Raw genomic sequence first — 15,337 nt, 5'->3', positions numbered from 1 at the left:
GCACTACTCAAGCCAAACCCGTGCGGCAGGCATTGCTTTATTCACTTCTTTAATAATAATAATAATTTTTTAAAAATTAAAAAACTGGCAACCTTTTGATGCTTATATTGCATCATGATTTGTTCATTTGTCATAAAGCTCTGCAAGGCGTTGTGAATTGCATAGTGCATGTTGATATAAAACTATGCCTGGATGTATTTATCATAAATCGCAAGTGAAAAACATTTGTCATAAAAATCATAATGAATGATGCAAGATCAAATAAGTGCCTCTTGCAATCGAACCAATACTAATTCACATTTTCCTTAAGCCAAACGAGATGCACAATGTTCTTCGGGGAAAAAATAATAACATCCCAGAATCGTTTAGATGAACTATGTTCCTTGGTTCTGCCACAAAACAAGTATTTTGGCGGCACACATGTTAACGCACAAACAGTGTCATGCAACACATTTTGAGATTAAACTGAAATACAAACACACCATCATGGCTGAAGGTTACCCCTTGTACAGCTGATCGTGCAACCACTACCACAAACTCCATTGAAAACAGAGAATTCCAATCATGGGTGCTCGAATAGCTGGCAATCTTTGTCATGACTCCTGCTTCGTTCTTCAGTAACAAAGTGTTGCACAACAATGTCACAGTACTTCAAGCGCCTTCTTTTGAGCCAGGCAATCTGTCATTCAAGAAATCCATAGCAATTCAAATTCTTTCATTCCTTAAAGTCCATAAAACTGAAATTACAAGTAGAGGTCATTTGAACCGGTCAAAATAAAAAATATTTTGTTGCTGCAATCTCCAAGTGACGCATTTAGTATAATACTGTATAATAGAACGGTAAAAGCTCAGATGGTTGTGAATATGAGTCCAATCTTAAAGACAGGACAGCTACTTCATGCCCTAAAGTTGAAACTAAAAGTTAAAACTGCTAGAACCAGTCAACACAAGTCCCCTTTGTTATTCCAAGCTCAAAGAGGCACATTTTACCACTTACAATAGAATGGTAAAAGCTTCAGATCATGTGAGAAAGTGATTCGAGCTCAGGCAACAACTTATACCAGAAATTACATCCATACTTAGTTTACCCATCGGAACACTCCACATTGATGAACCCTGATGCCTCTATGAGAACTTGAACCCTTAACCTTCCACTTTAGAAGCTATAGGGAATACCAATGAACTACTACCCCTGGTGGTGGTTCACTACTACTAGGTAAAGGCTTTATTTTAGCATATATGAGAAGTTAGATCTATAGTTAATCTCAGTCTACTACCCCTGGTGGTGGTTCACGCATTTGGAACCGTTCATCAGAAAACAGTCAAATTTATGAATCTTCCAAATTCATGATCATAAACAGAAATAAAAAGGAAAAGAAGTGTGTCCATACTGAGTAGTTGAATTTATCAGAGTTGGTAGACTTTAGTGACTTATCAGTTATCACCAAATGTGTATTGTTTGAACTTTGAAGATATTAATAGAGGTCATGCACATAGCACTTTCTGTGATCTTCACTGCTTTCACCAGCACCAACTTAACTTTTTAGTTATTTATTTGTCTGTATGCATCACCACACCAAATGTTAGCAAATACCATCAAGAAGTTCAATAATATTCAATTTTGTACAAAAAAGAAAAACAGATAAGAGGAAATGTTACACAATGGGGAGCAAAGGAGCAGACAGTGGATCAATAGAGGGCAAACCGCCTAACATTATTCAGGAGTTGTAGACCTCCAATCAGTCCATCGTTTCAGCCCTCCAACTAAGCTCCGTGTTCTCCAAACATTGCAAATAAAAATTAAAAACCACATGGTTTTCTTTGTAACATCTTAAAAAAGTTTTTTTTAATTATTAAAAGAGAATAGAAGATCGATTCAAAAAGATATTCACTATATATAGGGGGGGGGGGGGAGAGAGAGAGAGAGAGAGTTACTTGGATAATGCTTGCAGATCAGATTGTTTGTTATTAAAGCTGTGGTGTTTACTTGCTTCTTGGGCCTTTCAGGGATTAATAATAGATCGAGATTCAGTAATAAGGAAAAATAATACTTATCTGTTCCTGTTAAAATTTAAAATTCAAAAACGAAGAGCTGAAAATGATAGTTCAATTTTCTATAACAGTCACTTTTCCATAGCAGTTGGAAACTTCATCAAGATAGCTCAATTTATCTGCAGTTACTCTTCAATGTGGTCAGTACCCAATAAAATCATCCCATGACAGGCAAAGAGTAGGACCCTTCTATAATTGTTGAACCAAGAGGGGGAGGGGGTGAATTGGTTCTTCTACAATTTCTTTTCTGACTAATGAGAGCTTATGTAACTTGTTTGATGAAATGTCACCACCACAGTCCACTCTTGACAACAGGATTTTTTACAAAGGAAAATCCCCCTCAATAGGGTTAAAAAACCTTGGTTCCTGGCAGCCAGTGTAAATCCACTAGTTGTGTTGCAAGATGATACACACTATCTCAGACTCTACCCACACCCTTGTACAAGTTGAAACCCTAGCTTTCTCACTCTCTGCACACACACCCTAGCTCACTGCAAGTTCACTCAGAACTCGCATTATCCACAGCACCCCTGTGCTTGGACTCTCTCACCAATCTCATGTACAAGTCGCTCTTGCTCTCTCCCGTGTCCTAAGCACCCCCATGCTTGGACCACACAACAATCACTCTTGCACTCCCCCTGTCCACAACATTCCAATGCTTGGACCAAGTACTCACAATTGTCACTCACAAAAAAATATAGCTAATGATGCCTCTCTAGTTATATAAGATATCAATGAATAAATATATAACTAAAGACTAAGATTCACAGCCCTTACTCCAAACGTGAACGTTGAGGAAGATGATATGATTGTAGTTCACCCTCTATCCAAGCTTAGAGTGATTCACCACGGCTCCATTAGGTTGAAATCCATTTTCTCCATAATATGAGTCATATAGCAAATGAGAACCAAACCCACGTTACTTAAGCCCTTGAGACTTGAAGCAGCTCCTATGAATGTGATTGAATAATAAAGCTTGAACAAACCATTTTAAGACCCACCAAAAGAATGTCCATCTTTGAAGTACTTGGATCTTCAATTTAAGCTCACTGATCTTCTTCAAACTCCCAAACCTGTTCGTTGGAGTTCTTCACTGCAGTTTGGTTGTTGCTGGCTGGTTCTTCACTGTCCTTTATCTGCAAGACCCAACTTCCATTAACACAAATCCACCCAAACCTGGTCTTCATGTTGATATGCCACTGAAGCTCTGCCCGGGCAATCTAGAGCACACTGGAACTACTGGGTCATCAACTCGGTCTCTGAAGCTTTACCAGTTGGGTCGCTTGAGGCTCAGCGACCAAGCTTTGGATGTAAACTTTGTTGGGTCACCGGACTGAACTAAGATTTAAACACTTCGCCAGGAGCTGTTTGTGTTGTAGCTCTGTGTTCACCGGCAATAATGGAGACTGTTGCTCGGATTTTGGTTACAAACATTTGGAGCTGTTGCCGGAACAGAAGTTTGTCAGTCTGAAACAAAGGAAGCTTGCCAGACTGAAGCTTCTGGAATGAACTGCACCGGACCTGGACTGAAACTCGCTGGAGCTGGTATATGTTTGAATGGAGCTGAGGCTTTCTCTGCACTTGCACAGACTGAAGTTCACTTGGACTGGGGTTTACCGAAACTGTTGCTCTCTGGCGTTATACCTATGCGCACTCATTGGCTGTGTCTCTGATACTCACCGTTGTTCGGATCAACTGAACTGATTGAAACTCTCACAATCATAGCCGGTTGTCTCTGTTTGGTCTTCAATAGATGAACATCACAAAGGATATCTCAATGAAGTTTACCATTGGTTCATGAGGTTGCACAGATCAGTTGAGTAGACGCTTGATTCTCTTGGTCTGATTTCAGCACTCAAGCTTTCTCTATTCATATTATCAATGAAGCACTGACCCTCTGAGCTCTCTTCTCAAATCCTTCGACCCTCAAACCTCTCTGTATTTTCTTTCTTTTCTCCGCCGACCCAGTGCAAGCCCTATCTTCTTGATAATGACACAAGATTATATAAGTGGACCAAAACCTTGCAGCCGTTAGATCAGTAGTGGATACATATCTTGATGTTGGTCCTTGTTTGACTCCAAGGATTATTCACAGCTGCTTGATCACTTTAACACATTGACCAATTGGATTAAATCATTTGGATGTTCACACAGTAGCTATCAACAGCACAATAATCTCAGCCAATAAAATATTTGAACAAGTTGAATCTCAGCCGTTAGATCAAATGATGCTTTGGAGCTGTTTGATGATCCACTATTTTAATCCATCTATCTGAGCAATTGACCTCTGTGTAGATATCTGCATATTGGAAATGACTAGAGGTCCCTTGAGGAACTGTTAGTGTATATCATCTATTTTAGACAATATAATATGATGCATTTTTCCACATAGAAACCATGGATTAAACCTGACTGTATAATAATTGTATTTTACCACAATTACTAATATGTGGATGAAAGCAATGGACTAATATGGTTCATCAAAACCATCAGAATAAGCTCCAGAAAAATAAAATAAAATATGTCAAAATCAATGCTGACCGTATACTCGTAATGCCACTACAAGCCTGTCATTAAAAGGACCTTGATGCATGCTGACTCTTTGCTGTTTCCTTCAGCACAGCGCCAACAATTGCTGCCTGCTCAAGGCATTCAGCCTTATGCAATGCATCCAAAAGAACAACACAAGTTTTGGTATAAACATTACGGCCTCTCAAGCGAGTTTCCTCAAATAGTGTATATGCTTCCATTGCTCTGTTTGAAATGCTCAACCCTTCTATCATAGTATTGTAACAAGCAGCATCAGGTTTACCACCATTTTCCTTAAACCTTTCAAAAAGCCCATTAGCCTCTGATATATTTCCAGCCTTGGCAAGCCCAGAAATCATTGTTGTATAGGTGATCATATTGGGTTTTAACCCTTGCTTCTGCATCTCCTGCCAAAACACAAACGCCTTGTTGAATTTTCTAACCCTGCAAAGACCATTTATGAGGATGCTGTAAGTTATGGAATTGGGAGTGCATTTCTTCAGGTCCTTCATGGAATTAAAGCAAACAAGCGCTTCATTAATTTCCTCAGCCTTAACCAGAGCATCAAGTAAGCAATTCCATGTGTACACATTAGGTGTTAAACCTTTTTGCATCAACTCTTCCATGATTAGGTATGCCTCATCAATTCTACCCACCTTCCCGAACCCATCAATAAGACTACTATATACAACTACATTTAACTCCACACCCTTTGATTTTGCTTCTTCAAAGAGCATGTAAGCTTCATCAAGCCTGTCAATCTTAGCAAGCCCATCAATAACAGAACCATAGGTAACCACAGTGGGTTGGTGACCCTTCACCTTCATTTCCTCCAGCAGCTGGTAAGCTTTGTTCACTTTGCCTGATTTGCAGAATCCATCGATAACAGTGTTGTAAGCAAGGGTATCCAAAATACAACCCTGTTCTTTCATCACATAAAACAGCTCATAAGTCTCTCGTGCAAAACCTGCTTTTGTAAGTCCATGAATTAGTATAGAATAACTCCGCACATCCGGGACGAACCCCAGAGCCTTAATTTCCTCAAACAAAGCCCTGCCTTTTTCAGTTTCACCGGCTTTGAAAACACAATCCATGTAAGTATTGAGGAGGGTTAGGTCAGGAGAAATGCCCCTACGGACCATTTCTTTGTAGATTTTGTGACCATCATCTTTCCTGCCAGACTTAAAAAAGTTCCTGATGAGGGATGTATAGACAATAGCATTTGGAATCCGGTCAGAATCTAACATACGTTCATATAGTCTGTAAGCATCATCTACTTTGCCATGTCTGCCCAAACCCTCAATCAGGGAACAAAATGTAACTGCATCTGGGGTGCAAACTTTATGATCCATCCCTTCAAATATAGAACAAGCTTCATCAAGTTTCTGAGCCTTACACAAGCGATCAATCATTATGTTCACAGTTAAAACATTAGGAAACAAGCCAGCTTCTTTCATGGCATCCCGAATCTCCAGAGCAGCTTCCAACTTCCCTCCCTTGCAAAGCATGTCCATAAGAATATTGTAGGTCGAAAGATTAGGCACTGCATCTTTTTTCATCTCCTCAAATATCCTCAAAGCCTCATCCACCCTGCCCTTCTTTCCAAGGCATGTAAGAATACAATTATATGCAATCACACTCGGAATGCTCCCTTTTATTTTTTGTCTCTCAAGTAAGTTGTATGCTTCATCAAACTTTCCAGCAGAGCCATAACCCATTATCATGGTGTTATAAGCATATGCACAAGGGACTTTCCTATTAAGTTCCATCTGCTCAAATAGCTCCACAGCTTCATCCAGTCTATTAGCTTTCCAAAGGACCCCTATCATACTGGAATATGTCACATCATCATGCATAAGACCATGCACTTTCATCTCATGAAAAAATTTCCAGGCCATGTCCACTTTACCTGCCTTGCCAAAGCAGTCAATACAAACATTATAGAGAACAAGATCTGCATCAAATGAGTTTCTCTTCATCTCATCTAACAGAGAAAGAGCAGCATCAACCCGACCCTCCTTGGCAAATACACGAATAAGAGTTGTGAACAAATGCACATTTACTTCGTAACCTAGCTCCTGCATCTGATGAAAGAGCATGAGCATGAGATCAGGTTCATGAATTGCAGATAGAGCACCAATTAGAGTTGTATAAGCTGAAAATGCAGGGCGGAATTTGCACTTTCTCATGGATTGTATAAAATCGAATGCTTCTCTCAGCTTCTGAGACTTAACACAGCTGACAACTAACTCAATACATGTGCTATTAGATGGACCAAATCCAGCAAGACTCATTTCCTCCAAAATCTGTTCAAGACAACAAAAATTTTTACCCCTACACATTACCATAAGAAGAGAATTGTATGCTTCTGGACAATGTGCTTGGTTGGTTTTTCTCTCAGTCCAACGAAAATAGTTTACCGCTTGATCAACATTCTTCAGTCTCTTTAGAACTCGAATCACTAAATCTGTTTGAGCTATTTCATCAAATGTAGATAGAGTTTCCTCTAAGTAAGGTCCCCAAGGATGGATTTCCAAGATCCTGCACACATCATCAACTCGTTTTCTTATCCCTTCCAATGTTTTTAAATTTCCTTGATTTGCCCCCTCCACAGAAGAAAGAGCTCTCCCATCCAGATCAGAAGTCCCATTGCCTGAAGATGAGAACTTCTTAGAAAATGATAATATGCAATGGCATTTCCTCTTAGAGTGAATTAGTATTCCTGCATAACCAAATAAACAACAAAAAAATGCACCCAACTCAGAATCCTAACAAAATAGGTGGAGAGGCTGAAAAAAACAACTACCTGAACAGACAAATTTCGAAAACTTAATCTACAGCCTACTGATATCAATTACCACCCAATCTACCCACTTCCCTTAAACTAACAACACCCACGGAAAATATTAAAATACTATTTCACTAAGTAACCTTGCAACTTTGAGAACACATTAATTTTGGTTTAAGACTTTTAAGTAGACCATCTCAACCAACATAAGGAAGTTTACTGCGCGAGATGGAGCAAGAGACAATTATCAACAGTAACTATGGTTAAAGTGATGAATGAGATCTACACGTAACACACTTGAATCCAAGGTTGGAAAATCCTTGAAATTATAAACTAATTTACTCAATATCCATGTAACCACTATACCTCGGCCTCTTAAGAGCATCTTCATCCTTGCATGTTTGAGCTACTTCTATGTCCTTTATTCTCCGTATCTGTAAAAAGTAATATTGAGAAGTCAATTGAGTATTTCATAGACAGCCTACCAGAAAGAACAGACAATGGCCTTGCAACAATTTATTATTCAATTGCATATGCGGGCAAACACACACAAATATAAGATTTAAAAATAAGGCAGGGAATGTGTATTACCAACAAAACAGAGAAAGTCTGCAAGGGACCTTATTTTTCGTCTTTCAGCAACCATGTTTTGTACGTATGTCTATATATGTATATGCATTCATCTAGATTATATTCACACTCGGATGGTAGTGTAATCAGCTATACGAGCTAAAGTAACCCGCTCGTACTTTCTTTGATTGTAGATAAATTCAGGGAAATGATATAGTTCAAAGATTACATTTTTTTAATGTATCCTATTTGTTTTTGGTCATTGAAAAAATTAGAATTATCTGCACAACTAAAACAAGTATTTGAATTAGTTCAAAGATTGTATTATTACTATTATTCTTTTTAACGTTTTCTATTATTTTGGTTATTAGAAAAAGTGGAGTTATTTGCACAAGTAAAACAAGTATTTGAATAAGCTCCAAGACAATTGAAATTTTAGATTCATAATCATGTGATTCTTATCAAATAATGAGAAAGTGGAAAAAAGAAAAGGTAAATATTGATGCATGAGAGTCTTTCTTTACTAAGCCATATGCACCTTAAAAATGTAATTATATGATTTTTTTATTTTTAAAACTTTTCTTACCTGGGATATGTTGCCAACTTGCTCCATAACTATTAAAAATTCTTCAATGGTGTTATGGGAATCATAAACAACCTAAAAGTGGCTCCTAACCAAATTTACGCCATCACCTCTTATTTATATTAATTTCAATGCTTTTTTTTTTTTATAAGTAACTTTTTTAAAAAAATTAGTGTATTTTTTTTTTTTTTTTTTATAAGTAAAAATATATTAGAAAAACGTTCAAAAGGGGAACGCGTCCCTAATACACAAAAACGAAAGAGCAAAAGCCAAACCTACGGACCAACAGAGTCCAATAGAACAAAAAAGTCATCGATTGAGGAGCAAGCGCTGCCTCTAACATAACAAAAAAGAGAGCGTAGAATAAAAGACTTAAGGTTTGCAAAAGAAGATTCCTTCCCTTCAAAGTTTCTATTATTTCTCTCTCTCCAAATACACCACCAAACACAATATGGGGCGACCCTCCAAAAATCACGAGCATGACCAGGGCATCTTCTCCAAGAATTAATTAATTGGAAAGAGTGCTTAGGCATTACCCACTGAACGCCAAAAATACTGAATATGAGATTCCAGCAATCAGATGCAACAGGACAATGCATTAAAAGATGGTCCACGGACTCACCATCATTTTTACAAAGACAGCACCAATTAACAATGGTATTACCTCTCTAACGCAAATTATCCAATGTTAGAATTTTTCCCCAGGTGGCAATCCAAACAAAGAAGGCAACTCTAAGAGGAGCTTTAGAGCGCCAAATACACTTCCATAGGAAATCACATCCAATAAAATTAGACAAACACAAGAACATGGATCGAACTTCGAATCTAGCATGAAGAGAGCGAGTCCACAAAATATCATCACAACCTCTGCCAACATCCTTCTATCTATACAACAGGTCCAAAAAGACGCAAACTTCAGCTATCTCCCAATCCTGAAAGGAACGCCTAAAACGCACATCCCACATAACTCCACTGTTATCAAGATGATAACAGTCAATTACGTAAGCATGCTTATTCTCAGCAATGCTAAAGAGGCGAGGAAAAGAAAGAGACAACAACAATGCTTAAAATTTTTTCTTAAATTTTGTTATAATTATGCAGTTTTTTTTTTTTTTTTTTTGCTTTGTCATGCAAGGAAACCATCTATATATATACATATTGTGCATGGTTTCCTGCACGGATGGGCTAATTGAACTGCTCCACAATGCAAATTGACACATTGCATTAGCCAAGTCAGGGAAGATCCAGCATTTTACATGTGACGATATTCCTCCTTCAAAATGGCGAGACCATCGCAGGGGACCATAATGCATATCTGCATTGAAGAAGCCAAAATCCTAATGGCGCCTCTCATCGAAAAACTAATTTTCTTATCCTAATGGCACCTCTCATCTTTTCTTTGGAGTGACAGCTGTGTGTTATGGTTTTTTATTATGTTCTTTTCCTTTTAAGAGAATACAATTTCTTTTTCTTTTTCTTTTTCTTTTTCTTTTTGACTTTTTTATTATTATCTTTTTCCTCAAGGAGGTTAGAATTTCTATAGATGGTTTAGCGAACATTTATTTTTATATTTTTTTCCAATTTTCTTATTATAAAATTTTAATATTTCTCATAGAAGTAGTATAAAAAGTAAACTTTTCTAGTGAATTCATTTATATTCTAAAGTTAATTAATATACGTATAGTAGTAAGGAACTCAAAATCATTAACAAAAGTCAGTCAAATTTTATATTAGTTATTATTTATTTATCTATTTTTGGTGAAGTTCAAGTTAAATATTGTTTATTCTTTGATATACTTTATTGGGTAGAGGAAGAATTTATTTATAAATGGAAGGATACGATTGCTTGGTAGGAGATTATTGGTTTGAGAATTAGATTTATAGGAATTATTTGGGGTGGGGTTGGTGCAATTCATCAGTACAGACAGCAATCAGCTGGCCAAAATTATGCACCAATGGAAGCATGGCCCCTCTCTGCCTCTCTAAACTCATCTTTGGTTACCTTTTAATATCAAAACATGGTTGCTGAAAGACAAAAATAAGGTCCCTTGCAGATTCTCTCTGTTTTGTTGGTAATACACATTCCCAGACTTGTTTTACAATCTTATATTTGTGTGTTTGCATATGCAATTGAATAATAAATTGTTGCGAGGCATTTATGAAAAATACCCATCTGAAAACAGAGTGCCCAAAGATTAGTAGATCTTAGAAGAGCTAGCTCCACTCGAAAAAATCGAGTTCTAATGCCTGATCTTGCAAGCTAAATTAGCAGTATTTTCCAGTAGTTGAGTCTATAGTCATCTCCCTCAAGAAAAAATAAATACAAGCAACAAGGCAGAGCTTAGAGGATTAGAATTGTTGAATTTGAAATTTAATTTCCATTAGAAGCAGTTCAACTGCTCAGCAAATTCCGATAATTAGAAGATTGGTCTATATGATTGAAAATGACATGAAAACAAATTTGATCAGCAAAGAAAAACATTCGTAGAACAAATGACCATGATATTAGGAGGAACTTAAATTGCTATGACAATCAACAATTGGAGGAATTTTTCCATGGAATTTCGGTCCTACCTTGCAATCTCCTTGATTATGATTTTCTAAACAACCACACAAGTAGTTGATACTCTTTTGGTTGAAGAATCAAAATGGCTCTCTGTGACTCTAGATTTCATACATGTTAACACCAAAAGAGGAAAGACTGCTTGAGAGTTGTGTCAACCAAAAGGTCTCTAGTTTCTTAATTTCCCACTTCATATATATAAATATATATATATAGATACACACACTTGGAGAAGTACTCACAGTTATAGGGTAACCTATTATATGAAATACAATACAAAACATGATATATATACATATACAAGACAATCATCAATGCCGTTGTTGGAATCTATAATCCTGCGATGAAAATGAAAGAAGATAAAGAGTACTAGATATTGACTGGAACTATTGCAGCCTCCATAAGAAATTCGATACAAAACCCTAATCAGCTCAAAACAGCCAGAGAACCAAAATCTCTTTCAAATAACAAAAACTCGAATACCCACAACAGAAAAGCTCTAAATTCACATCCAGCAACACGATTCAACACAAAACAATCAAAATTTGACCTAAAATGAAGAAACCCAGATCCAAAATGTTCAGACGAAGAATCCCAAAAAACCCAAATCACATTACCAGATTTAGAGAGAGGGATACTAACCCGGAGAGAGATACTAAGCCAGATGTGTGATTCAATCCTCCATGAGAGACCCTTTGCGAACGAGGAACTAGGGTTTCAGTCGAATAGGCCTTGAATCGCCTCACACTAGGTGAGGCAGCAGAGAGGAACGAGAGGCAGAACAATGATTTTGCAGCTCAAAACCTAAGAACCGTGGTCGCCCAAATCGCCCCCGAGCAACTGTGCGAGAAGAGAGTGAGGGTTTCAGAAAATTGGAGCTTATATATGAGATGCTGGCTACAGTAACCTGATATAAGTATGTTACTAGTTTGGGTTTAGTTTCCTCCGCTACAGTGTCAAAACATAACAATATCACCAATTTGGTGATATGGGACACTATCTTATCTCTGTGATATGATCGGAATGGGCTCAAAAGACTTAAGATTCTAGGCTTCACATTCTCATTTGGTGTTTAAAAGTTCTGTGTACCCACTAAGCATAAGCATATGAATTGATTTGGGTATTTTCTACAAGAATAAATTTTGGTTAGATAGTTGAAAATAGTTTTCAATACACATGGCCATCTTAGTCAAATTTCTTGAATTTCATTTCCAATACGTACACAGTTTCATCCTCTTACCAGTTACTACAGAATATATGAAGTTTTTTTGAAATAATGAAATGAAACTATTATGAAATACGGAAGGCAGAGAATGGAAAGAATACTCAACATACCGTGAATAGGACTCGGTCATGCAAGTTTTGGAAAGAAAAACCTTGATCCGGTGGCACAACACTGGTTTTGCAGACCAAGAGCTGGAATTCGTGGTCGCGAACTACCTCACAATAGGTGAGATAACAGAGAGAAACCAGAGAAACAATAGGAAGAACAATGGGTATGGAACTCAAAACCTTGAACCGTGGTCGCACAACGATTGAACTTTAGCTTTTAGTCGAATCGCTTTTATCAAATCGCCTCGCACAATGGCACGAGAAGAGAGAGAAATGGGAGGCACAATTTTGGGGTTCAGAAATTTGGGCCTCGCTACAGTGGTCTGATATAAGAATGGTTTTGTTTTGGGCTGAGTTTTTGAGCGCAGTGCCCAAACCAAAGTAATATCACTAATTTTGTGACATGGGTTTGTACCCATTTACCACCGGGCAAGTACAGACAATACTCCTAATGTGTATACATGTAGCAATTTTATTCCCTATTTAAAAAGTATGCAAAAAGTACTCATATTCTTTTCACATTATGGAGAAACACCCCTCAATCAAAAAATCTGAAATAAATTAGTGTTGTTATACTCGTTTTGCCCTTTTACTTTTCTGAAAATGCCAAGGGGTATATACGCTACTAATCTCATAGTAGAAAGTTCAAGGCCGGCCCTGAGATTCCAAATATTTTGAGAGGCCCTAGGCGAACTTTCAAATGTGAGGCCCTTAAGGTTCACACACGCAGAAAAAAAATTATAAGAGTGCGAAATTTTCACACGATGTTTTCAAATTCTATAGCTAATATAATTGTGCGCCTGTGCATTGTGCATAAGACAACTAACAAATAACTATAAATTTATCACCACCAACAAATAATTGTGCGCCTGTATAGTGTGCATAAGACAACTAATTAATAGCTATAAATCTATCACCACCGATAAAAAATTGTGCGCCAGTGCAGTGTGCTTAAGACAACTAATTAATAGCTATAAATTTTTATCACCACCAATAAATAATTGTGCGCCTGTGCAGTTTGCATAAGACAACTAATTAATAACTATAAATCTATCATCACCAATAAATAATTGTGCGCATGTGCAGTGTGCATAAGACAACTAACTAATAACAATAAATCTATCAATTAAAGAGTGCCAAATTTTCACATGCACAAAATAAAAAATGAAGAGAACAGTTTACTAGAGAACAGAAAACTGCAGCTTCTTTTACATTCCTTGTTTATATAGCTACTAAAATTTGATGATTACAGATGACAAAAATATGTGGAGATGAGGTGACTATATATATTATAGGAGGCTGAACTTGTAGTACTGAAGAAGTAGTGGGACTTTTAGGTTATATGTGGCATCCACTATCATATATAGTTTTGTCTTTCACTCTTTGTATTAACTACAGTACACTTTGTGTTTGTTTTTTTTTTTGGGAGCTAATTACCCCTTTCTTGATTTCAGGATGAGGAATCAACTTTAGTAGCAGTGATTGGTTGATCATTGCTACAGAAGACCTGTGAAAATTAATAGAAAAACCATTAACTTTTGTTTTCTTAAAGCCTGCTCTTGATTTCCATGTGTTTGTACATTCTGATGGCAAGTGCTTTGATAGTATTATTAACTGAAATTCTAGCTGAGCCAACTTCAAATAACATCAATAATGGTGGTATGTATCTTCATATAAAAATAAAATATAAACAAACCCTTAATTTGGCATTTTTAAGTATGAGCATAATTTAGAGATCGAAAAAGTTAATTATTACCTCAAAGGCTCAACCCACTAGAAGGGATCCTTAATTTTCATAGGACTGAAGGAGAAAATGCAAAAAATTATGAGGAAAAGGAGTATGGTTGCTGCTGTTGTGAGATTGGAGTGGAATTAGGGAGAGGAAAAAAAAAGTACCTGCCATAGATTATGGACTCGATCGCCATGAAAGACACATGTAGAAAGGCACACATTTATTAAAATACTAAGAGAACCATAATATATTCATTCAGCTTTTGATAGCCATCGCACACAGTGACACACACACACACACACACACACACACACACAACAAAAAAAAAAAAAATCCTAGTTTGGAAACTACTTTTCACTATTGGAACAAAGGTAAAGGCCCGACTCAAATGAACCAAAGTTAGAACAAATCCAATGATAAGATGAACGAAAGAAAGAAACATATATAAAAGATCGATTCATGCAAAAGGAGAGAGAAGAGGATTAACATACCTTGTCACCTCAGGCGATAGCGGCGGCTGCGCCCAGCGGAGTGTCGAAGCAGATTGTGTCGTCTGACACTTGCCCTAACTTATGTTTTTTTATTTTTATTTTTTTCAATCCCCTATGGGCCTCAAAATTTGACGCCTCTAAAATTTGAGGCCGAAGGCGACCAAAACTTGTCCTAACTTAAATTTTTTTTTTCCATCCCCTATGGGCCTCAAAATTTGAGGCCCAAGGCGACCGCCTTGGGCCAGGATATTTTGAGGCCCAAGGCGACGGCCTTGGGCCATGACCGCCCCTAAGAAAGATTTATGTGCACTTGAAATGTAATATTATTTTTTTTATTATTGAATTCTTTATAATTATTAGCTTTGGAATTATTAAATTCTGATTCTTTACTAAATTATTGCACATGAAATACAATAATTAATTATTTATTTATTTCGGGTATGAAATTGTCGAACATTTTCTATGATATATATTTTTAAATTCAATTTCATTTGAAATTCTTTTTTTAGTTCAACATAAGGAATCCTAGCTTAAATACAAAAATTGTGCCAAAATATATACATATATATATATATGCATATTGAGGGTATAAATAAAAAAATAATTTATTTATTATTGCATTTCATATGTAATAATTTTGGTAAAGAATCATAATTCAATAATTCCAAAGGTAAAAATTATAAAGAATTCAATAATT

The 15,337-nt window shown here is 36.7% G+C and overlaps 1 protein-coding gene across 7 annotated transcripts; it reads right to left on the bottom strand.

Annotated features, from left to right (window-relative positions):
* Window positions 1-272: 272 nt before the first annotated feature.
* LOC132271836 (pentatricopeptide repeat-containing protein At3g06920-like) lies at window positions 273-14,747 on the bottom strand. Of its 7 annotated transcripts, XR_009469851.1 has the most exons (6): window positions 12,421-13,378; window positions 11,728-11,925; window positions 7,736-7,803; window positions 1,660-7,303; window positions 1,392-1,559; window positions 273-679 (listed from the first exon to the last, which is right to left on the bottom strand). XR_009469851.1 is itself a non-coding variant. In XM_059773333.1 (4 exons), exons 3-4 carry the CDS (start codon window positions 7,758-7,760, stop codon window positions 4,626-4,628), a joined length of 2,703 nt encoding a protein of 900 aa, XP_059629316.1. In that variant the 5' UTR covers window positions 7,761-7,803; window positions 11,728-11,925; window positions 12,421-13,378; the 3' UTR covers window positions 273-4,625. The 7 variants fall into 7 exon arrangements, 1 of the variants encoding a protein (XP_059629316.1); XR_009469850.1 differs by lacking the exon at window positions 12,421-13,378 and adding an exon at window positions 14,641-14,747 and having other exon boundaries at window positions 1,392-7,303; XR_009469848.1 differs by having other exon boundaries at window positions 1,392-7,303.
* Between the last annotated feature and the right edge of the window lie 590 nt (window positions 14,748-15,337).

The sequence above is a fragment of the Cornus florida genome, unplaced genomic scaffold (genome assembly GCF_030987335.1).
Source record: "Cornus florida cultivar Cherokee Brave unplaced genomic scaffold, ASM3098733v1 CherokeeBrave_3.0.0_Hap2_Chr08, whole genome shotgun sequence".
In the NCBI taxonomy this organism is placed as follows: domain Eukaryota; kingdom Viridiplantae; phylum Streptophyta; class Magnoliopsida; order Cornales; family Cornaceae; genus Cornus; species Cornus florida.
This window is presented reverse-complemented; position numbering and strand designations above follow the sequence as displayed.

Bases quoted from the DNA above. Each gene is read 5' to 3' on its own strand.
- LOC132271836 (XM_059773333.1), bottom strand. From the start codon at position 7,760: ATGAAGATGCTCTTAAGAGGCCGAG. The intron at 7,304-7,735 runs GTATAGTGGTTA...TTGGTTATGCAG, and splicing joins GATGCTCTTAAGAGGCCGAG to GAATACTAATTCACTCTAAG.